General features: G+C 43.3%; 1 protein-coding gene across 6 annotated transcripts in view; it reads right to left on the bottom strand.

Annotated features, from left to right (window-relative positions):
• The window catches only part of LOC137569165 (probable ATP-dependent RNA helicase DDX60), a 248,003-nt gene that overhangs the window by 157,435 nt on the left and 66,830 nt on the right, over positions 1-23,738 (bottom strand). For all 6 annotated transcript variants that reach the window (XM_068278820.1, XM_068278816.1, XM_068278821.1 and 3 more), the window contains 6 exons: positions 22,456-22,584; positions 16,466-16,624; positions 13,764-13,908; positions 9,585-9,737; positions 1,329-1,431; positions 151-260 (listed from right to left, as the gene is read on the bottom strand). In XM_068278820.1, the coding sequence (XP_068134921.1) occupies positions 151-260; positions 1,329-1,431; positions 9,585-9,737; positions 13,764-13,908; positions 16,466-16,624; positions 22,456-22,584 (799 nt within the window). The remainder of the gene's footprint in view (positions 1-150; positions 261-1,328; positions 1,432-9,584; positions 9,738-13,763; positions 13,909-16,465; positions 16,625-22,455; positions 22,585-23,738) is intronic.

Raw genomic sequence — 23,738 nt, 5'->3', positions numbered from 1 at the left:
TAGATATACTGTACATGGGCGGCAAAGTGGTTAACATGGTTCATGGAAGATGCTGGCACTATATAAATCCACAATAACAAAAAAATAACGTTTCAGTGTTAGTATAGTGTTAGTATATTAAATTCAGCACTATAATAATATTCACTTTACCGTTATTCTTGGTCCTGTCATAGTCATCACTGAGTGGTCGTCCTGAATGCCAGTGGAGAAGCTCATCATAAGGTTTATCAGTCATCAGTGAAGAAAATGATGGATCATCACTAATTAAAATAAAAATAAATAATTAAATAAAAATAAATAAAATATATTGATAAAGCTGATTCCATTTTATTAAAAGAAAACAAATTATATATACTAAATCAATGTATATGTACACACATTGTCTTTGTGGAGAATACTCATCTGATCAGGCAGCGGCATTGTTAGGGCCAAGTATTAAGGGCCCCTGCCCCACATACCTAGCAGTGTTGCCCTGATGGACTAAAGGACTAAACTGTGCCACTTTGGGATTAGCATTATGTTGTACATGTGGCAAAATACTGAAATAAGTAATATTGCACATTATTTATAAAGCAACAAAATATTATGCAGTGCTGTACAGTAAGTACAATGGAGTGCAAAACACAAGCTTAAATAGATAACAGGTACTAACAATTGAACAATAAGAGAAAATGGCTATTCCCTATTCTGGTTTACATTGTAATGCTATCTACACATTCAAGGTATTGAACACCTGAAACCATGTTTCATAGTCATTCTAGGTAACAATATTCTACTGTAGTGATCAACGATCAAAGACATGCCGAGCTAACTATTTTCTCCTATAGGAGGAAGGGGGATTGAGGACAAGTGTGCAGTGTCCGTTCACATAACTTAACCCTGCATTGTCGCCAGACTGCACCAGGTGTGGCTCCTCCCCAGGCACATTTGGACTTCCTGTATTTGGCATATAAGACATATTTACTTTTACTCCCTATTTTCAGGGAGAAAAGAATGTGTCTTATATGCCGAAAATATGGTAAGCAAACAGGAAGTTTGGACAGAGCAGAGAAGCTGCCAGGCCAGTAACGTGTAGTTACAGTAGACCTGTTCTATCTAATCAGGTGCAGTTGCAGAAGCCCTGGTCTCACCAACTACACAAACTACTAGCAAAGGGAAAAGCACAAACAATGGGCAGCCAGGGGTGTCTTAGATGGCCTCAGAATTTGCATGTGATTTGTAGTCTTGTGAATTTGATAAACATACGTCTTCACACACACACACATACACACACACACACACACACACACACACACACACACACACACATAATAATTACTTTTGTATACCTGCTTGACATTGGTAATTCCTTTATTGCATCTCCGGCATATTCTTGAATTATGTCACTCTGCATAGGTAACAGCCCAACTTGGAGTATTTCCTCTTCTTCCGCTTTAAATAAAATGAAAAAAGCTAAATAATTGTAAAAAATAACAATAATCCCTTTGCATACTGGTCATTAACGTTCCTGGCGGTTTAATTTTTCTGCAAAACAGGCAGAAATCCTTTTTAAAATAAAAAAAAAATTTGTGTTTCATGTAAAGCTACCAGAGTGGTAGCTACATGAAACACCACTCCGGCATCAATAGCAAACAGGGGAACACGTATATAACGCGCTCCCCATTTTGGCTTCTCCTGTCGCCATGGCGACGATCGGAATGACTCATGGACGTCAGCCGACGTCCTGACGTCAGACGCCTCAGATCCAGCCCATAGCGCTGCCTGGAACTCATTGGTCCGGGCAGCACAGGGCTCTGGCGGGGGGGGGGCCCTCTACCGCCGCTGCGTGCGGGCGATCGCCGCAGAGCGGCGGCGATCAAGCTGTACGCGCGGCTAGCAAAGTGCTAGCTGCGCGTACAGCACTTTAAATGGCCCAAATCGCCACACCAGGGGCTGAGATATCTTCCTGGGCGGCATAGCGCCAGGAAGGTTAAAGTGTGCCAGGTAAAGTGATTTTTATGCTGAATGCTCATGTGTGCATATTTTAATTCTACGGCTGAGACTCAACCAGGCAAAAAATCCTAACATCCTGTTTACGCAAAAGATGAATCTCGGCAAAGACAGCCAATAACAACCATCGCTGCTGAGCATCCAGTGTGCATATTGCAGCCCCTGGCGCTCCCCCTCAGCCACTCAGCCAGCAAACTCAGCCTGGCAGATTACTTAATAATTGTTCTCCCCACTTACTACGCCCAGTGCCTGATGTTACCCCCCTCCCCCACCCCCCACCCCTCTGTCAGCCCTCTGTCCCTTCTGCCCTGCCCCCAATAAGAAATAGAACAGGTCTACCACAAACATGCATCAATTTTATTGGAATTCCACGTGAAAGACCAATACAAAGTGGTGTACATGTAAGAAGTGGATCGAAAATCATACATCATTCCAAATTTTTTTTACAAATAAATAACTGCAAAGTGGAGTGTGCGTAATTATTCGGCCCCCTGAGTCAACACTTTGTAGAACCACCTTTTTCTGCAATTACAGCAGCCAGTCTTTCAGGGTATGTCTTTACCAGCTTTGCACATCTAGAGACTGAAATCCTTGCCCATTCTTCTTTGCAAAACAGCTCCAGCTCAGTCAGATTAGATGGACGGCGTTTGTGAACAGCAGTTTTCAGATCTTGCCACAGATTCTCGATTGGATTTAGATCTGGAGTTTGACCGGGCCATTCTAACACATAGATATGTTTTGTTTTAAACAATTCCATTGTTGCCCTGGCTTTATGTTTAGGGTCATTGTCCTGCTGGAAGGTGAACCTCCGCCCGAGTCTCAAGTCTCTTGCAGTCTCTAAGAGGTTTTCTTCCAAGTTTGCCCTGTATTTGGCTCCATCCATCTTCCCATCAACTCTGACCAGCTTCCCTGTCCCTGCTAAAGAGATGCACCCCCGAGCATGATGCTGCCACCACCATATTTGACAGTGGGGATGGTGTGTTCTGAGTGATGTGCAGTGTTAGTTTTCTGCCACACATCGCGTTTTGCATTTTGGCCAAAAAGTTCCATTTTGGTCTTATCTGACCAGAGCACCTTCTTCCACATGGTTGCTGTGTCCCCCACATGGCTTGTGACAAACTGCAAACGGGACTTCTTATGCTTTCTGTTAACATTGCCTTTCTTCTTGCCACTCTTCCATAAAGGCCAACTTTGTGCAGTGCATGACTAATAGTTGTCCTATGGACAGAGTCTCCCACCTGAGCTGTAGATCTCTGCAGCTCTTCCAGAGTCACCATGGGCCTCTTGACTGCATTTCTGATCAGCGCTCTCCTTGTTCGGCCTGTGAGTTTAGGTAGATGGCCTTGTCTTGGTAGGTGTACAGTTGTGCCATACTCCTTCCATTTCTGAATTATCGCTTAACAGTGCTCCGAGGGATGTTCAAGGCTTTGGAAATCTTTTTGTAGCCTAAGCCTGCTTTAAATTTCTCAATAACTTGATCCCTGACCTGTCTTGTGTGTTCTTTGGACTTCACGGTGTTGTTGCTCCCAATATTCTCTTAGACAACCTCTGAGGCCCTCACAGAGCAGCTGTATTTGTACTGACATTAGATTACACACAGGTGCACTCTATTTAGTCATTAGCACTCATCAGGCAATGTCTATAGGCAACTGACTGCACTCAGATCAAAGGGGGTCGAATAATTATGCACACACCACTTTGCAGTTATTTATGTGTAAAAAATGTTTGGAATCATTTATGATTTTAAATCCACTTCTCATGTGTACACGACTTCGTATTGGTCTTTCACGTGGAATTCCAATAAAATTGATTCATGTTTGTGGCAGTAATATGACAAAATGTGGAAAACTTCAAGGGGGCCGAATACTTTTGCAACCCACTGTAATTACATAAGGAGTGCCACTCACAGACTTTTTTCGACTGTGTAGCAAAAGCTATAACATTGTAAGCTTCCAAACGATCACATACTTCAAAAACTGTACGTTCTAATGTTGTAAAAGATTTATCGGGCGCCCTATTTTCTGCTTATTCGCCGTATTAACGATAATTGGATTAGAGTCTATGGCGGTATCCTTTTTGTCCACTAACCACCGGTGCCCTTTTTTCCTGCTACCTATTTAACATTTTAGGACATTTCTAAGATGTTGAATAGTGTTGGTAACAAGATGTCATTACCAGCACCTAGCATTATTATACATTACCTGGTCCCAGCAACCGTGTCTCCTCCACTTCCTGGTTAGTTTGTAGGGGTCCTGCAGCCAGCCAATCACCATGTGGGGAGTGAAGCTGGATGGTGATTGGCTGGCTGCAGAACACCTGCAAACTCACTTGGAAGTGGAGGAGACACGATCTCTGGGAGCAGGCAATTTATAACTACACCCCTGCCTTCTCTCACACACTGAACCTTCCCTCTACCTATGTCTAACCCTAAGACCCCATCCGGTATATTTATAGTGCACCATCATTTAACTGCCTTGCTGCTAATTGTAGCTTTTACTATTGCTGCCTATGTGGCGCCATTTTTATCTGCTTTGGTGGATTCCTTCTTAGTAAGATCACCATGATGTAGGTGAAAACAAAAAGTGCTTGAAAAATGCAAATACAAATTATAACAAGATGGTCGAGCAGTGTGTGCTCTGTATAATAAGGGTTAGGCATCATCAGGGGAGGGTTAAGGGTTAGGCACCACCAGCGGGGGGATTAAGGGTTAAGAACAACTAGGGAGGGGGAGTTAAGGGTAAGGACTTGGTAGTAAAGGGAGTGTTAAGGGTTGGTCATTGGTAAAGGGGAAGTTAAGGGTTAGGCATCGGTAGAAAGAGGGTTCTGTGTGAAAGTTGGGTCAAATTAAGTCATAATAGAATATTGGTAAAGATTACTGATTTTTACCATCGTAATTAAAGGGAACCTTAACTAAGAGGGATATGGATGTTTCCTTTTAAACAATACCAGTTGCCAGGCAGTCCTGCTGATCTCTTTGGCTGCAGGAGTGGCTGAATCACACACCAGAAACAAGCATGCAGCTAATCCAGTCTGACTTCAGTCAGAGCACCTGATCTGCATGCTTGTTCAGTGGCTGTGGCTGAAAGCATTAGAGACACATGATCAGCTAGAGAGTCAGGCAACTGGTATTATTTTAAAAGGAAAAATCCAGATCCTTCTCAGTCTAGTTCCCTTTAAAGGGGAACTTCAGCCTAAACAAACATACTGTCATTAAGTTACATTAGTTATGTTAATTAGAATAGATAGGTAATATAATCTTTTACCGACCCCGTTTTAAAAGAACAGGCAAATGTTTGTGATTCATGGGGGCTGCCATCTTTGTCATGGGGCAGCCATCTTTTTGGTTGAAAGGAGGTGACAGGGAGCAGGAGACACAGTTCCAACTGTCCTGTGTCCTGATCACCCCTCCCAGCTGCACGTGCTAGGCTTCAAATGTCAAATTCAAAATGTAAAGAAAAAAAAAAATTGCACCAAAACAGCAGAACGAGAACAACAACATCAGAAATCCCATCATGCTTTGCACAGCATTAGGGTAAAAATGCCCGGGCAGTTTTTTTCTGTGCAGCTAAAAATGAGGCTTGTATAAGAGAAAAAAAGTTCTGACGCTGTGAAACAGTTAAAGAAACACCAGGCCATTCCAGTGCTGCTGAGTCAATTTTTAGTCTGGAGGTTCACTTTAAGTACTGGTAGGAGAATATCGGTACCTACGCCGATATACTGCTATTAATGGTAATAAGGCCGATTGATGCCTGGTTCATATTGATACCCGCTAATCATGGCTATTAACATTGCCACCTATGGCAGCGAAAAAATCGGTGGATAGGGTTAGGCAGTGGGGAGTCATTAATGTTACGCATAGGGGGGTTAAAGTGCACCCGGGACGAAAATTATTAAAGCATTTATACTTACCTGGGTCTTCCTTCAGCCCCCATTAGGCTGTTATTTCCTTAGCCTTCCTCCCGGGCTATTCCAATCCTCTGACCAACAGGGTCAGGGCCGGTTCTAGTAACAATGGGGTTCTAGGGCAAAATTAGCCTAGAGCCCCCCCCCCCCAAAACAGACACCCCTCGACCAAAAAGCAGCATTAGGGGTTCTTCTTTGTTGCAGCCAAATTTCCCTACTGAGCCCCTGAGCTGGCTGTGGACCCTTCCAATCACCTCCCAACTTAACTGTGCTCCCTGGGGCCCCCACTGAGTCTTAGGCAGTGTAGTGTATCAGCTGCCCGCCAGCACAGGTGAAACCACACTCTGCCAAAGTCTCTGCAGGGGCCCGGGGAGCAACAGTGAAGATGGGGGGGAGACACTTTGGGGGCCCCTACATGCTCTGGGGCCCTGGGGCAACAGCCCCCTTTGCCTCTATGGTAGCGCCGGCCCTGAACAGTCTCTATTTTTCCTGTAGGCTCAGTTGAGCTGTATTGCGTATGAACGGCCCAGCTGCATGCATGCATCCCATCACACTCTATGCCTGGAGCACTTCTGCACCTGTGCAATAGTACGGCACAGGTACAGAACACTCCCGGTTGAGGGAGCGAGACTGGTGCGTAGTAGTACAGTGCACAGTACTGCGTTACTTGTGGCGCCTGGAAGAAGAAACTGGGCCAGACAATGAGAGTGGCCTGAGAGGACGGCAAGGGAGCCAATGGCCTAAAGGGGGCTAAAGGTAGCCTCAGGTAAGCATTAATTCTTAAATCATTTCAATCTTAAGATTCCTTTAACATTAGACACAGGTAGTAAAGAACTTTGCTGGATTTTGAGCAAGTAGGTGCTTGCAAAGTACCTCAAGGCAAAATTGTAAATACATTTAACCTCGCATCTTTAGAATGTTGTGCTTATACCATATTTACTGCTTAAATTCATAGTAAATACACCTCTTTATCTGTAGGCCTTGCTTGTTCTGATTACCACCACACACGCGAGGCACCAAGCAGACCACGCGGCCGCTTGGGGCCTCAAGGTCTTAGGGGCCTCGGCGGCTCCGTGACGTCGGCGTGACGTCACTGTTTTCCCGCAGCCCCGCGGGGCTGGCAGAGCAGGGCTACAGGAAGATGGCCGCCGCCAAAGCCCTGCTCTGGAGACTATTTATGCCTCCAGTACAGGGCTTCGGGTGGCCACCTCCCCTTAGCCCTGCATTCAATCAGCGCGGGAGATTGGAGGAGGGAGGGAGCTCCGTGGGAACTGCGCGCCTGAGGAGCCGGCCAGGAGAGGAGACGGGGAGAGAAGACTTCTGCCAGTGCCAGCCTGCCAGGTGAGTAAATTATTTTCTTTTTGCAGCTCTAATTGCGTTTATCTGCTGAAAATGTGCCCTAATTGCGTTTATCTGCTGAAAATGTGCCCTAATTGTGTTTGATATCTGCTGAAAATGTGCCCTAATTGCATTTGATATCTGCTGAAAATGTGCCCTAATTGCGTTTGATTTCTGCTGAAAATGTGCCCTAATTGCGTTTGATATCTGCTGAAAATGTGCCCAAATTGCGTTTGATTTCTGCTGAAAATGTGCCCTAATTGCGTTTGATTTCTGCTGAAAATGTGCCCTAATTGCGTTTGATTTCTGCTGAAAATGTGCCCTAATTGCGTTTGATTTCTGCTGAACTGTGCCCTAATTGCGTTTGATTTCTGCTGAACTGTGCCCTAATTGCATTTGACTTCTGCTGAACTGTGCCCTAATTGCATTTGATTTCTGCAGAAAATGTGCCCTAATTGCGTTTGATTTCTGCTGAAATGTGGCCCAAATTGCGTTTGATTTCTGCTGAAAATGTGCACTAATTGCGTTTGATTTCTGCTGAAAATGTGCCCTAATTGCGTTTGATTTCTGCTGAAAATGTGCCCAAATTGCGTTTGATTTCTGCTGAAATGTGGCCCAAATTGCGTTTGATTTCTGCTGAAAATGTGCCCTAATTGCGTTTGATTTCTGCTGAAAATGTGCACTAATTGCGTTTGATTTCTGCTGAAAATGTGCCCTAATTGCGTTTGATTTCTGCTGAAAATGTGCCCTAATTGCGTTTGATTTCTGCTGAAAATGTGCCCAAATTGCGTTTGATTTCTGCTGAAATGTGGCCCAAATTGCGTTTGATTTCTGCTGAAAATGTGCCCAAATTGCGTTTGATTTCTGCTGAAATGTGGCCCAAATTGCGTTTGATTTCTGCTGAAAATGTGCCCTAATTGCGTTTGATTTCTGCTGAAAATGTGCCCAAATTGCGTTTGATTTCTGCTGAAATGTGGCCCTAATTGCGTTTGATTTCTGCTGAAAATGTGCCATAATTGCGTTTGATTTCTGCTGAAAATGTGGCCCAGATTGCGTTTGATTTCTGCTGAAATGTGGCCCAAATTCTGTTTGTTTTCTGCTGAAGTGTTGCACAAATTGCGTTTTTATTTTCTGGTGTCTGGGGTAACTGTTGCTGCATTTATTATTTAATGGTCATAGTTGGCTGTATTTGCTGTGCTATGGTTAAGCTCCGCCCATACAATGTCATGGCCAAATCCGTGCGCCTCAATCACCCCCACATCCATTTTCCCCCGCAAACAGCCCCGCCCCAATCCGCCCTCCAGCTCCACCCACATGTCATGGCCACGCCCACTTATGCGGGATAGCCACACCCATTTTTCGCCGCGGCGCGCAGGATAGGGCCACTTCCTACAGTCCGCTTGGGGCCACAAAAACCTTACCTGCACCCCTGCCACCACATGAATTCCTTTGTTAGAGTGTCTCTCGTGTCCATCATACATAGTATTGCAGTATATGAAATGTCCTACTTTTGTCCAGTGTCCCTATTTTTCATGCATGACACAGGTTAATGTTCTGCTCTTGGACAATGGATCCATTGTAAATGAGCATGCATGAACAGATCCTAACCTCCACCTCTTCCCTGCTTAAAGTGTAACTAAACTCATAACTTACTCTCTGCTCTAAAAGACTAGCTGCAGGATGATAACTTTTATTGGGAAAAAAACATCTTCATTACAATTTATGGAAATCCTAAAAAAACCTGAAACTTTAACTTGGATTCGCTTTGCAGGCGGCACTGAAAGGGTTAAGCTTCAGTGTTAATGTATGAGAAGACAGCCAGCAGAAATCCAGGCAGAGCTCCTGCTTTATATTCACAGCTACTGATAAGACAGTTATTCATCTGGCTAAATGAACAAATAACACAGCAGCAGTGAATTTAATTTGTGGTATGAAGGGACTTGTCAAACTATATGTGAAATGAAGACTTCACAGTCTGTGCTAGAGTTTGGGTCCACTTTAACACTAGCCTTTCCTCCTCTCCTCTATCTCACACTAACTTTCCTCCTGTCTCTTTTGCACATGCCGGTATGTTGCTTCAACTAATAAGCTGGAAAGTCAGCACACAGGTGAAGTAGCAGGTATGTGTGCTCCGCCATGCCACTCTGCAATGAACCTTCAGGTGAGAGCCAAGCTGCATACACAGAAAATATGCTGTATTCTTCTCAATTACCGTATTACATACATAGATCACATGTTTTATATGTTAGGGGTTCACCTTTTTTTACTGTACTCATAATATAACAAAGTTCTAGAGTACGTTATCATGCTCATGTCAAACAGCACATACTGAGCACTGGCTAGGTACTACTTACCATTTATAGATGACTCTGGTGAGAGAAAAGGTTTCTCTGTTGTTCGTAATTCAGAGGACTGGACATTTTCTCCTTGAGGCAACAATTTCAGTGTACAATGCCACAAATGTTTATACATTTCATCTATTTTCTTCCCAAATTCAAGTTTCAGATCTAAAAAAAGTTAACAGAGAAAATGAAGGCTCCACTTTAATCCATTGTTTGTCCCCAACCTTCTTTGTCCAGCCTGCCATGCTTTGTGCATTGTGAAGAGTTGTACTGTACTGGGTTGTGGCTCTGCATGATCCATTGGCATGTAGAGATTATGCACTTATCAAGTAGGGGAATAAATTCCCTGAGGGCTCTTTCACACTACAGGCAGCGGTAAAAGGCTAAAACGCTGCGTTTTGACTGCAGGCGTTTTGAAGGCGTTTTGAAGGCGTTTTAACGCCAATACATTACTATCAATTGTAATGAGAAACGCCGTGGTAGTCCCAGAAAAAGCGCCTGGGAGCGTTGAAACGCAACGCTCCAAAACGCAGCGTTAGATGTGAAAGGTAAAGTGAAAGTCTATGGACTTTCATTTTACCTTGGAAAACGCCAACTTTGGCCATGGCGTTAAAACGCCGAAAAAGCCCTCTAGTGTGAAAGGGCCCTGACCATGCAAGGTAGATCAAAGCCAATATGGACTTTGCTGTAAACAGTTTTTTGTTGTTGATAAACAGGGGAAAGATGCAGGCCCTGGCTAAAGCAGGCCGTACACTAGTAGATTTGACTGTCAATATACAGCAGAATCAAATCTGCTGTGAAATCTGTAACGCAAACGTTGCCTGCTCAATCAATTTCCATCTGAAATTGATCAATTCAGTTGATTAGACAAGACTCAGCATCGACCGACGCAGAATAGCAGCAGTGCTCTCACATGTCCTGCTGTGGTGTGTCCTCTCGGGTCCGGTGGTACAACTTCATGCAATGGGTCTCCTCTTCTCGTCCACGTCATGTGACACAAGCTGAAGTTTAAACACTAGAGCCCCGGCAGCATACACACCGGAGTTGTAGTGATTGAACTTTAGCTTGTCACATGACAAGGAAGAAAAAAGTTCACAGGAAAGAGGAGACCCACCGCATGAAGGAAAAGCACTGGACCCAGAGAGGTGAGAGCACTGCTGCCGGCCGGGGGGAGCACAGAAATCGATTCAAAATCCATGTGCAGTGTTTGAGCAGCCTATAAATCCCTCTTTGATAAAATTCGATCAGAGAGGGATCTGTTTGATGGTCGATCTGATAACTATCCACTTATAGATAATTATTAATTGAAAAAAGGCACCAGTATCAGAGTAAAATATTTAAAAACAGTTTAAGAAGGGAGGCAGTGGTGGACTTACCACCTCAAGTAGACTCAAATATAGTCGCTTATCATCAAAAAAAGCTTTATTTATAACTCCAGAATTTGTAACGCCTTTCACAGGTCCATGCCTGCTTCTTCAGGCTACTGTTAATAGAATCTAAGCCTGCAAAAGCACCTGCGCAAAATGCTCCCGGCCATGGGAGCGCGACCATGAGCAACACATGCGTGCACCCACACATGTGCAGAAGAAGCCAACTCAGCCAGCTCGTCAGCCATTACGGAGGAAACAGCTGACAAGCGGCTGAGAGCGGAGCTTCTCCAAGGGACACAGAGACGTCTAGGGGCTGAAAGAGGTCCCAGGTAAGTCAAACATTTTTTTAACTCAGGTCATGCATCCTTTAATGTCTATAGTACTGTATGTATGTACTCAATGTTTGTTATCTCTGTCTGTAAATTGCACTATTATCAGTGCCATGTGTATAATTAATAATTCCGAGTGCGATAACTGTCATACTTGGTGAATAAAGCGGATTGTGATTACTCTGAAATGATAACTGTTACCATAGTTCTTGCACACAAGAAAACCACTCTTTATTCTAACCTGTTAGATGCCTCACACATGGACAGCTTTAAGAAAAAGCGAAAAATCCACTTGGTTTCCCCGAACCTTTAAGACTGCAGAACTCAGGGTCACAGCGCTTTGAGTCACCAGAGAAAAAAGCGCTAAAAAAATACTATACTGTTATTATTATAATCATTACAGTAAAACCCCCGTTATCCAGAACTCAATTAACCAGAAGTCTTAAGCAACCAGAAAAAAACATTCTGGCCTTGCAGGATGCATACATTTACTTTTACACTTCTTTATACACTATTAAACTTCTGTTACAATAAGTGAAGACTGTTGTTTGTTCTAGTTTGTATTAATGTTGAAATACAGGAATTAAAAACAGAATTTATGGTAAGTATACAGTTTGGAGTATAGTACTGTTTTTAGCTAGGCCTATTTTTAACCACTCTGCTACCGCTTAACTCAGAATTGCGGCTGCACAGTGGCTCCCCCAGGACCACCTAACGCAGGATTGCATCATCTCGCGATGCGTGAGATTTGCAGGGAACGAGCGTTCGCTCAAGAACCATTCCCTGTAGGGGGAGAGAGGTGACCGCAGCGATAAATGATTGTGGATGGCAGGCTTTCTGATCATAGCTGGGGGGTTAATTTCAATGTAAACTGCGCTGCAGATGTCCCGCAGCGCTGTACAAATGATAGCCTTGTCACTTCACTGTCCCTCAGATAGCTGCACAATCTAATCCCTGCCACAGTCCTATGCCTTGTAGGCACAGGACTGTGTGCGGATCGCCGTCTAGGGGCAATTTGGGGGGGGGGGGGGGATTGAAGTAAATAGGGCTTTTTTTCCTTTAAAAAAGGTCATTTTTATTAATTTAAAAAAAAGCGAAATATCGCAGGAGCAATTAGAGAATGTCTTGTGAAGGACAAGAAAAGGAGGTAAGACTCATTTGAGTGCTAAGTTGTATGGCTGTGCAGCAGGCTGTCAAAGCTGCACAGCACTGATTTGTGAAAAATGGCCTGGTCAGTGGGGGGGGGGGGGGGGGGGGGGGTAAGTCTGTGGTCCTGAACTGGTTAACATTGACTCTCAAACAAACAGAAACTAACACTTATCCGGCATCAGCCAATCCCTGTTAATGCCGGATAATAGGGGTTTTACTGTACTTGCCTTTTACCCTTTGCCTTGTTCTTGATAGCCTTGTCCTATTCTTTGCTACCCTTTACCTGACTTGTCTGTAGCTTGTACTGTATTTAGATTTGATATTACACTAATTTTGTCTCAGTGTTTCTTTTGTGATTGCATTTTGGTGCTTCTACCAGTTATTGCAGTGCTGTATCTTATCCTGAATTAATTGCTTTACCACATTTCATTTGCTATTCACACACCATTAACGCTTTTCATTTAATTCCATGACTAATGTCTCCTGCTCTTACAGGGTGCCATACGGTAAGGGATCATTCACACAGGAGCTTGCCTGAGATAGATTTGGGGACCTTTTGTGTGCCCAATACATTCTGGACATTAGAAAAAGACTAAGCAGGAAAAGCAAAAAAGCAAAGCCATTCAACTGGCATTTCTAATGATCTGCCACCCTAAAGCGTTGTGTACAACACAACGCTGACCAAATGCTACCAAAGATCCTACAACAGATTAATACAGGCAATGTTTTCGAAGTAGTTCCTGTTGCATAAAGCAGCCAGGATAATGTCAGTAAAATGTCCCTGAGGGCTGGTTTACACTTGGTGCTTTTTCAGCGCTTTGCTGATCTCCGGCGATCAGCAAAGCGCTGTATCCCTATGGATACATTCACACTGCAACATTTGCGATCAACCGCAAACACACTGCATGCAGCACCTTGGGGGCAATCGCGCTGTGATTCTCGTTCTATTGAACAGGAATCACAAGTGCAAATCGCAGAGAATTGCAAGACTTTGCCTGTGAATCTTGATCGTGGACCTGAACGCGATCATGGGCAAGCGGCGTGAAAGCGCCGAATGTGAATCAGCCCTGTGGGTGAGCCCATAGTGAGAGGAAAGCATTTAAACTGTAAATGTTCACATTATGAGACAAAGTTCATTTAGTTCATTCAAAGGCATAGCCTTAGTAGCAAAAATTTTACATATAAAACGTTAACTGACACGAAACAAAATTCACCTTTGGACAAATATTATAGACCAGCTAATTTTATAGTATGCATTTGCATTTACAATACCTTCTTCTTCCAATGGTACAAAACATGCAACGCTTTTCTTGTCTGGATTTTTGAGTTATTATGTTATGTACCTGCTTTGTGTTCCCTTTCCATGTAATATGCAATGTTCTTCAGCAGAAAATAATCACTGATGTCAGAAACATAAGTCCAATTTATCTCTGTCTCGTTGCAGTGGTCATTCAATAGACCCAAAGCAACAGTCTCACAGCACTCTAGCTTTAAGAAGAAAACAAAAACAAATTACTACTGATTCACAGAGAACAATATCATAAAGCTCAATCTTATATAATGTGTCAACATTCTGCTGGGCTTTCTCAGTTTTGAAGGGTTAATCATACATTGCACACATGTGCCATCATGTTGCCATGCAGTGCTTTGTAGCCCCATTTAGTTATTTTTAAGCATTTATGAAAGGAAAAAATATTGCACCACACTTAACACTTTGTTTTATGCTAGGTACACACGATACAATTTTATAACAGATTTACAGTACCTGCCAGATCGATTTTTTCCAACATGTCTGATCTGAATTTCGATCAATTTTCCAATTGATTTAGATAAAAGTGAACGTATATCGATCGGAAAATATAACATATTTCAGATCTGAGATGTTGTAAAAAATCGATCTGGCAGGTAAATCTGCCTGCAAATTGTATCATTACACAATTTGATTCATTATTGTTCCTCAAATGGCTTCACTAGGTAATATCCATAAAATAGTGTACCATGAAAGTGCTATCATGGAAGCCAAGAATATATCAGTAGGTTTTTGGGATATAGGAGAAAACCTACTCACATACCGTAAATCTGGGGAAATGTAGAGACATGCAAATACAGTAGTTTTGCCTACCCTAACCACCCCCTCACCCGCTACAATCCCCAGCGATATTTGCACTGATTTATCACTAAGTTTGGGCCATGGGTGCCCATGTTAATAGGCGCGATTAGCATCTATAATTAGAAATCTGGGCATGTGAGGCACCTGATATAATAGTGGGCCCCGGGGCTACCTGCTATAAAAACTCTGGCTACAAATAGCCCAAACTTCCCTGACGCCACCAGTGTCCAAATTACCTGCTTCAAATAGTTTCTTATAGTGAAGTTCAGCTGTGTGAACATTAGACAATTATTATAATTATAGACAATAGCTGGAATATGAATTGTACAATCTAACTTTTATTATTTGCCTCCTCAGCAACCAGAATGTATACAGCTCAGGTAAGCAGTATATTCTGTATTGCAGAAAGGGAAGAGAAGATAAATACAAAGTTTCCTGCTGCAGGGGAATACTATAGCAATTTAGTGTTAAGTGGGAGGAGACTGTGCTTGCTATAATCATGAGCGACTAAAAAGGAATAGAGAAACCACAGTATGAATATATGAGCTGCATTTGTTTGCATCATATGACCCTGCTTCACTCAAGTAAGCAAAGCTAAATAGCAGCGTGGTAGAAGAAGTGGTTAGCATTAGCAGCGTTACTATTAAGCTGGCCATACACTGGGCCGATTCCCCACCGATCGACAGTAGATTCGATCACTGGGATCGAATCTGCTGTCAAATCGTTAACATTACCGCTAAATTTCCCGTCGATCGCTCCGTGCGGGAAATTACCGTCGATCGCCCGTGGGTAGTGAGCGCGTCGCTAGCGGCGTTCGAGTGCCCGACGACCGACGCAATACAGCTTGATACATTACCTGATCTGGCCGACGCGTATCCCCCCGGTCACCGCTGCTCCGTCTCTGCGCTGGACTCCGGATCCAGCAGGCTTCGCTTCTTCCTGTCCCGGCAGGAAGTTTAAACAGTAGAGGGCGCTCTACTGTTTAAACTTCCCCCAGACAGTGAAGAAGTGAAGCATGCCAGACCCGGAGACCGGACCAGAGCGGAGACCTGGGGAGTCGCGCCGGCGGAGCAGGTAATGTATGCGGGGGGGGGGAGCAGCGGCTCCACCCCCACCACCACAGCTTGTGAACGGTTTCAGGCTGAAATCGATTCACAATCTGTTTGCAGTAAAGGCAACCATACGATCCCTCTCTGATCAGATTCGATCAGAGAGGGATCTATCTGTTGGTCGAATCTGATGGCAAATCGACCAGTGTATGGCTACCTTTAGTCTGATTTTTTTTCTTAGACAAACTGAAAAGACAACTGAAGAGAGAGGTATATGGAGGCTGCCATGTTTATTTCTTTTTAAGCAATACCAGTTGCCTGGCAGCCCTGCTGATCCTCTGCCTCTAATACTATTAGCCATAGCCCCTGAATAAGCATGCAGCAGATCAGGTGTTTCAGACTTTAAAGTCAGATCTGACAAGATTAGCTGCATGCTTGTTTCTGGTGTTATTCAGATACTACTGCAGAGAAATAGACCAGCAGGGCTGCCAGGCAACTGGTAGAGATTAAAAAGAAATAAATATAACAGCCTGCGTATACCTCTTACTTCTATTCCCCTTGAAACTCAGAGAAAGAACTGGTAGAAAAAGGCATATTTTTTGAATGGCTTCAAAATGTGCCATCACTATATAAATGCATAATAATAATAATAATAATAATAATAATAATAATAATAATAATAATAATAATATTTTAATAAAATGTTTATGATTATTATTTTACTAGCAATTATAGGCCTCAAATAAGAAGTAAGAAGGAGTACATTTTTTTTTTTATTCAGTGCTAACTGGCATAACAGAACATTACAGCTCACTGTGAAAATAAAAAAGGCCCAGCATCAAGGGTGTTCGTCGATATATATAACAAGCTACCAGTATATAATTACCAAACGTAAGAACAAGGAAGCTTCTCTGTTCCATTCTGCTTCTATCCTTCTTAACTTTGCTCTCTGGGAAAGTGGTAAAACGATCATCAGTGCCACACACAGGCACTTCATTCTGCACAGGTCACATGCTTCATCCAGTGTCAGCATCTTGTCACTAGCCTTTGGAACATAAAACATACAACATCAGTGTAGCCATGGGATTCACAAAGCTGACTTCTCTTATTACCTTAAAGCTGGCCATACACTAGGCCGATTCCCGCCAGATCGACAGCAGATTCGATCACTGGGATCGAATCTGCTGTCACATCGTTCCCGCAACACGCCGAATTTCGATCCATTTCGTCCGATCCCGTCGATCGCTCCGTGCGGAAAATTACCGCCGATCGCCCGCGGGTAGGGAGTGCGTCGCTAGCGGCGTTCGAGTACCCGACGACCGACGCAATAGAGCCCACATACATTACCTGCTCCCCCGGTCACCGCTGCCTAGTCTCCGCGCTGGTCTGGTCTCCGGGTCCGGCATGCTTCACTTCTTCTAGCCCGGCAGGAAGTTTAAACAGTAGAGGGCGCTCTACTGTTTAAACTTCCTGCCGGACAGGAAGAAGTAAAGCATGCCGGACCTGGAGTCCAGAGCGGAGACGGAGCAGCGGTGACCGGGGGCAGTCGCGCCGGCGGAGCAGGTAATGTATGCGGCGGGGGGGGGGGGGGGCTGCGGCGGCAGCAGCAGCACCACCACCACCACAACAGATTGTGAACGGTTTCAGGCTGAAATCGGTTCACAATCTGTTTGCAGTGAAGGTAGCCATACGATTCCTTTCTGATCAGATTCGATCAGAGAGGGATCTATCTGGTGGTCGAATCTGTTGGCAAATTGACCAGTGTATGGCTACCTGAACTGTAAGGAGAGCTAATTCATGAGATAAACAGATAAGGAGAGATAAATCATGAATTCAGTCATTTAAGGAGAGATAAATTGTGAGTTAAAAAGTAAGGTGAGAGAAGTCTACAGAAAAGCTTTGTGAATCAGACTCTACAGTGGCGTGAAAAACTATTTGCCCCCCTCCTGATTTCTTATTCTTTTGCATGTTTGTCACACTTAAATGTTTCTGCTCATCAAAAACCGTTAACTATTAGTCAAAGATAACATAATTGAACACAAAATGCAGTTTTAAATGATGGTTTTTATTATTTAGTGAGAAAAAAAACTCCAAATCTACATGGCCCTGTGTGAAAAAGTGATTGCCCCCCTTGTTAAAAAATAACTTAACTGTGGTTTATCACACCTGAGTTCAATTTCTGTAGTCACCCCCAGGCCTGATTACTGCCACACCTGTTTCAATCAAGAAATCACTTAAATAGGAGCTATCTGACACAGAGAAGTAGACCAAAAGCACCTCAAAAGCTAGACATCATGCCAAGATCCAAAGAAATCCAGGAACAAATGAGAACAAACGTACTGTAATTGAGATCTATCAGTCTGGTAAAGGTTATAAAGCCATTTCTAAAGCTTTGGGACTCCAGCGAACCACAGTGAGAGCCATTATCCACAAATGGCAAAAACATGGAACAGTGATGAACCTTCCCAGGAGTGGCCGGCCGACCAATATTACCCCAAGAGCGCAGAGAAAACTCATCTGAGAGGCCACAAAAGACCCCAGGACAACATCTAAAGAACTGCAGGCCTCACTTGCCTCAATTAAGGTCAGTGTTCACGACTCCACCATAAGAAAGAGACTGGGCAAAAGCGGCCTGCATGGCAGATATCCAAGGCGCAAACCACTTTTAAGCAAATAGAACATTAAAGCTCGTCTCAATTTTGCTAAAAAACATCTCAATGATTGCCAAGACTTTTGGGAAAATACCTTATGGACCGACGAGACAAAAGTTGAACTTTTTGGAAGGTGCGTGTCCCGTTACATCTGGTGTAGAAGTAACACAGCATTTCAGCAAAAGAACATCATACCAACAGTAAAATATGGTGGTGGTAGTGTGATGGTCTGGGGTTGTTTTGCTGCTTCAGGACCTGGAAGGCTTGCTGTGATAGATGGAACCATGAATTCTACTATGTACCAAAAAATCCTGAAGGAGAATGTCCGGCCATCTGTTCGTCAACTCAAGCTGAAGCGATCTTGGGTGGTGCAGCAGGACAATAACCCAAAACACACCAGCAAATCCACCTCTGAATGGCTGAAGAAAAACAAAATGAAGACTTTGGAGTGGCCTAGTCAAAGTCCTGACCTGAATCCTATTGAGATGTTGTGGCATGACCTTAAGAAGGCAGTTCATGCTAGAAAACCCTCAAATAAAGCTGAATTACAACAATTCTGCAAAGATGAGTGGGCCAAAATTCCTCCAGAGCGCTGTAAAAGACTCGTTGTAAGTTATCGCAAATGCTTGATTTCAGTTATTGCTGCTAAGGGTGGCCCAACCAGTTATTAGGTTCAGGGGGCAATTTCTTTTTCACACAGCTCCATGTAGGTTTTGAGTTTTTTTTCTCACTAAATAATAAAAACCATCATTTAAAACTGCATTTTGTGTTCAATTATGTTATCTTTGACTAATAGTTAACGGTTTTTGATGAGCAGAAACATTTAAGTATGACAAACATGCAAAAGAATAAGAAATCAGGAGGGGGGCAAATAGTTTTTCACACCACTGTATATTGTGAGTAGGATGTTTGAACACGTTTTTCACTCCAAATGTAACATTTCATCGGCTTAACATTTGTTTTACTCTGAAAAATGTAAATTAAAACTACTGGATTTTGTAAGTAAAGCCTTTATGTGAAATTCAGGAAGACAAAGATTTAATTTCTTAACTTTTTTTTTTTTTATCTCACAGAAAGTGAAGCAATGATGTTCAGACAAACAAGCCTCTATAGCACCATTTGAATAGGTAGCACTCATTTCAAGATACAACAACACTCTATATGAAAGTCACACAGGAATATCATTGCTTTGCATTGTGATGCGATCATATTGTTTGTTGCAAGGCAATGGACTAAGTGTGAAAGGGTCCTTAAAAGGGAGAAGAAATTAGTCAGAGGGGTCCCTAGGTAAGTGTCATCAGAGCAAGTACAACCAACCTATTGTTCAGTCTCTCATAACCTGCTGGAATGACCAGAAATGAATTCCTCACTGAGACAGTACAGGTGCACAGAGCACTAGGGGTGTAGAGAGAGAGTCAAGGACCCACCATGGGACATCATTTGGCGCTTGCCAGTACTTTTTAAGGGGCATTTTATGTTAAATGAGAATGGGTGAAGAAAGGTATAAGTGAAATGCTTCTGTATCTTTACCGCACGGTATTATTGATCATGCCTGCCTACTTTCCTGATTACAGAGTCTTGGTAGTACTTGGTTACAGGCCGCTTTCACGCTAGGAAGTTTTTAGGGAATCTTAGATGTTGATTCACAAAGCTTATCCTAAGAATCCTCTCTCCTTGCATGCACGCATAATACATGTTAAGTTCATCCAGAGTTTACGCCTTGTTATTCAGTTTGTGTAAATGTCGGTAAACCATATGTGCACAGTGCGTGTATGTACATTTTTCACTTGCTGCCCCTTACATACATTTTCTCTCTTTGGACATATTCACTAAATAGCATTACAACTGCAGTACACGGGCAATGTTACAATTACTAATGCTAGTGATGCGATGAATTGACCCAAGACCTATTCAAGTTATTTAAACAATCACACAAAATAATTTATCAGATTTGAACAAATGAAAAAAAGACTTCTTTGATGTGGTTAAAGTGAATCTGGAGAGACATGGGACATGAGGAGATCGCATGCAGTGTGCAGGGAGCCTGAAGGTGATAAGTAGCTTACCGTTGTGCAAGTATTACCGGCAAATCCGATTGCCGGCTTCCTTTGCCGCGATGGCCGATCTCTAGGGAGCATTACTCAACGAAAGCCTGAGCAATTCTCCCATGTTATGGGCGATGGAGAGCGAGGATTTATGCTGTGGTGCTGTCCTCGCTCCCCAGAGATGCGCGCACACCCGCCAAACATCCGTCCCAATCTCCTGCAGCAACATCCTTTAGTAAGGAGACCTTAGAGCTCCTTGTCGGGCTGCCGCACATCCCTGGAGCCCCCTGCAGCTGCGCTGGTCAGCTGCCAATAATTTACCTACCGCTGCTAAACACTCACCGCAAGTCCCGATGCTGTAATTACAGTGTATCTGTCACTGCAACTACTGTCTCTCTGAGCCCCAGCAAGCTAAGGAAATATGAGACTTTTTTTGCTACTAATGTTCTATGTATAATCCATTCTACACATACAATTCATTACCTCATAAGTTTATTTTCGCTTCAGATTTGCTTTACGATATCGGCAAAATGTATGATTTATTAGAACCGCTATTAGGTTATGACTCAAAAAATGATTTACAGAGCACACTCTTGAACTCTATTTGAGGCCATAAAGAGACAAGGCTAAACTGAGTCAGACTGACATATCCCAAAGAAAGAGACGGAATCAGGTTGTCAGATTTAAAGAGATCCCAAGATGGGCTCAAATAAAAAAAAGGCTACCTGATCCAGGGGGCTGAGCCGATCAGGTAGCTGCAAAAAACTGCTCTCCGCCACTCCTGTGGGCCGCACTGGCCCACTTTCACTTTTGTGACCTATCTGTCACAGCGCTGCAATGAGAGATTCATTCTCTCATTCAGCGTGCAGGGAGGCAGGGGGCGCGGCAGGTGGCACAGCCAAGGAGAGAGAGCTGCCCAATGGCAGCTCTGGAAACCCTGTAGGAATCCCTCTGGTGGTCGTTTTGAACAGGGAATCCCTCTTCCCTTTGTTTACCTCTGAGATAGTGACAAATATTGTCGGTAATCTCGGGGGACTATAGTGCAGCGGTGGGTGGGCAGAGAGCGGCAGTTTGGGGACACAGAGGCATGTCATGAGGCAGAGAACATGCCTCTGTGTCCCATCTGCGCACCTTGGGTTCTCTTTAATGATATACCACAAGGTGGAAATGGTAATGAGAATTGAATTTACAGAATTGAGAGAGAGTATTGAGGGAGGCGCTTGCAATTCATGCCACCACCCCAAACTTTTTCCTTTTCCATTTCATAGTTTACATCACCAGGCAGTGGAGAAGCATCTTCCAGATCCCAATAAAGTGACAGCCAAACTATAATTAGAGACAGACCGCCTCGGGTTGGCATTTGGTTATAAATAGAAAAAATTGTTAAAGAGAACCCGAGGTGTGTTTAAAGAATGTTATCTGCATACAGAGGCTGGATCTGCGTATACAGCCCAGCCTCTGTTGCTATCCCAAACCCCACTAAGGTCCCACTGCACTCTGCAATCCCTCATAAATCACAGCCGTGCTGTGAGGCTGTATTTACATCTGTAGTGTCAGTCTCGGCTGCTCCCCCGCCTCCTGCATTGCTCCAGTCCCTGCCCCCGTCCCTTCCCTCCAATCAGCAGGGAGGGAAGGGATGCAGGCGGGGACTGGAGTTCTGCAGGAGGCGGGGGGAGCAGCAGACTGACACTATAGAGATAAACACAGCCAGCTCTGACAAGCTGTTTGTCAGCAGCGTGGCTGTGATTTATGAGGGATTGCAGAGTGCAGGGGGACCTTAGGGGGGTTTGGGATAGCAACAGAGGCTGGGCTGTATAGGCAGATCCAGCCTCTGTATGCAGATAATATTCTTCAAACACACCTCGGGTTCTCTTTAAGAGCTGGCCTAACCCAACCACTAGCAGTGAGGGCTTGCACATAGTATTTCTTACACAAAGTATGAATGGCTTTAGGCAGATTGTATATAGAAATGTTAAAAATACCACTCACTGGTCACTGGTAGCAACTGGAACTCACTTGCTTTAGAAGTTTGTACATTTATTTCCCTTTGCGTTTATTGGTAGTTTAATACATAAAAGTTTTAAAGACACGGCAAACAAATGTTTCTTTCATTGAAATGGTTTTGCAGTATGTTTATGGAAATTAAGTTGTCAGAGATTAGTTCTGTAATGATGTCTTACCTGGTTAGGAGAGGTTACTTTTTTTGTGTGATTTTTCAATGCCAAGGAGCAAGAGAAAACACAAATTGCAGCCCGTACATCACATACTTCTTTTGAGCATGTGGACAGAAGTGAAACACATTCCTGTACCTGTTTGACAGATAAACATATACGTTTGTGTGTATTCACACTACATTTCAGAAAACAAGCTGTAGCTGAAGAAGCCGTACGTACTCACATACAGTATATAGCAAGTGTTACCAATAATATACATACACATCATTTGAAGGACAAAAATATATAGAGGTACTAACAAACAGTGTGAGCTACAGTCCTTGTTTATCTGTTTTGTTTTTGTTTGTTTGGTTTTACCTTTTTTCATTTGTAACAAAGAAAATTAAGTAATAATTTTTACAGACACTTAAAGGACAACTGTAGTGAGAAGTATATGGAAGCTGCCATATTTGTTTCCTTTTAAACAATACCAGTTGCCTGGCAGCATTGCTGATCTATTTGGCTGCTGTAGTGTCTAAATAACACCAGAAACAAGAATACAACTAATCTTGTCAGACCTGACAATGTCAGAAACACATGATCTCATCTGCTGCATGCTTATTCAGGGTCTATGGCTAAATCTATTAGAGGGAGGGGATCAGCAGGATAGCCAGGCAACTGGTATTGCTTAAAAGGAAAAAAATATGGCAGCCTCCATATCCCTCTCACTTCAGTAGTCCTTTAAAGCTAACCTGAGTGAAAACATACTACCTGATCCTTTGCTAGGGCACACCATTATTACCCTCTGCTAGTGTCGTATATTAATGGTCTCTTGAAAGTGGCCTGCACAGTTGTCTCCTGTTAGATGACTCCAGTGTTTTCCCATTAAAGCAGAATATAACCCTGCATTTCAACTTTGCTCTAAAACATTATTTACAGCATATTATATGCAACCAGCATTTTTTTTTTACTAGACCAGCATTGGAAGGGTTACACACAGAGCTTTAAAATTCTGTGGAGAGAAATGCTGCCGCAGCCGAAGTTTGCACAGATACATTTAAGTAAACACAATGTAACAAGTGTGGAATGTGACACACACTGACTGTGCAGGAGTTCCCGGACACAGAGAGAGAGAGGGAGTCATATTCCTCACTTGTTACATTGTGTTTACTTAAATGTATCTATCTAAACTTTGGCTGCGGCAGCATTTCTCTCCACGGAACTTTAAAGCTCTGTGTGTAACCCTTCCAATGCTGGTCTAGTAAAAAAAAAAAAAAGCTGGTTGCATATAATATGCTGTAAATAATGTT

Source organism: Hyperolius riggenbachi, chromosome 1 (genome assembly GCF_040937935.1).
Source record: "Hyperolius riggenbachi isolate aHypRig1 chromosome 1, aHypRig1.pri, whole genome shotgun sequence".
Lineage (NCBI taxonomy): Eukaryota > Metazoa > Chordata > Amphibia > Anura > Hyperoliidae > Hyperolius > Hyperolius riggenbachi.
This window is presented reverse-complemented; position numbering and strand designations above follow the sequence as displayed.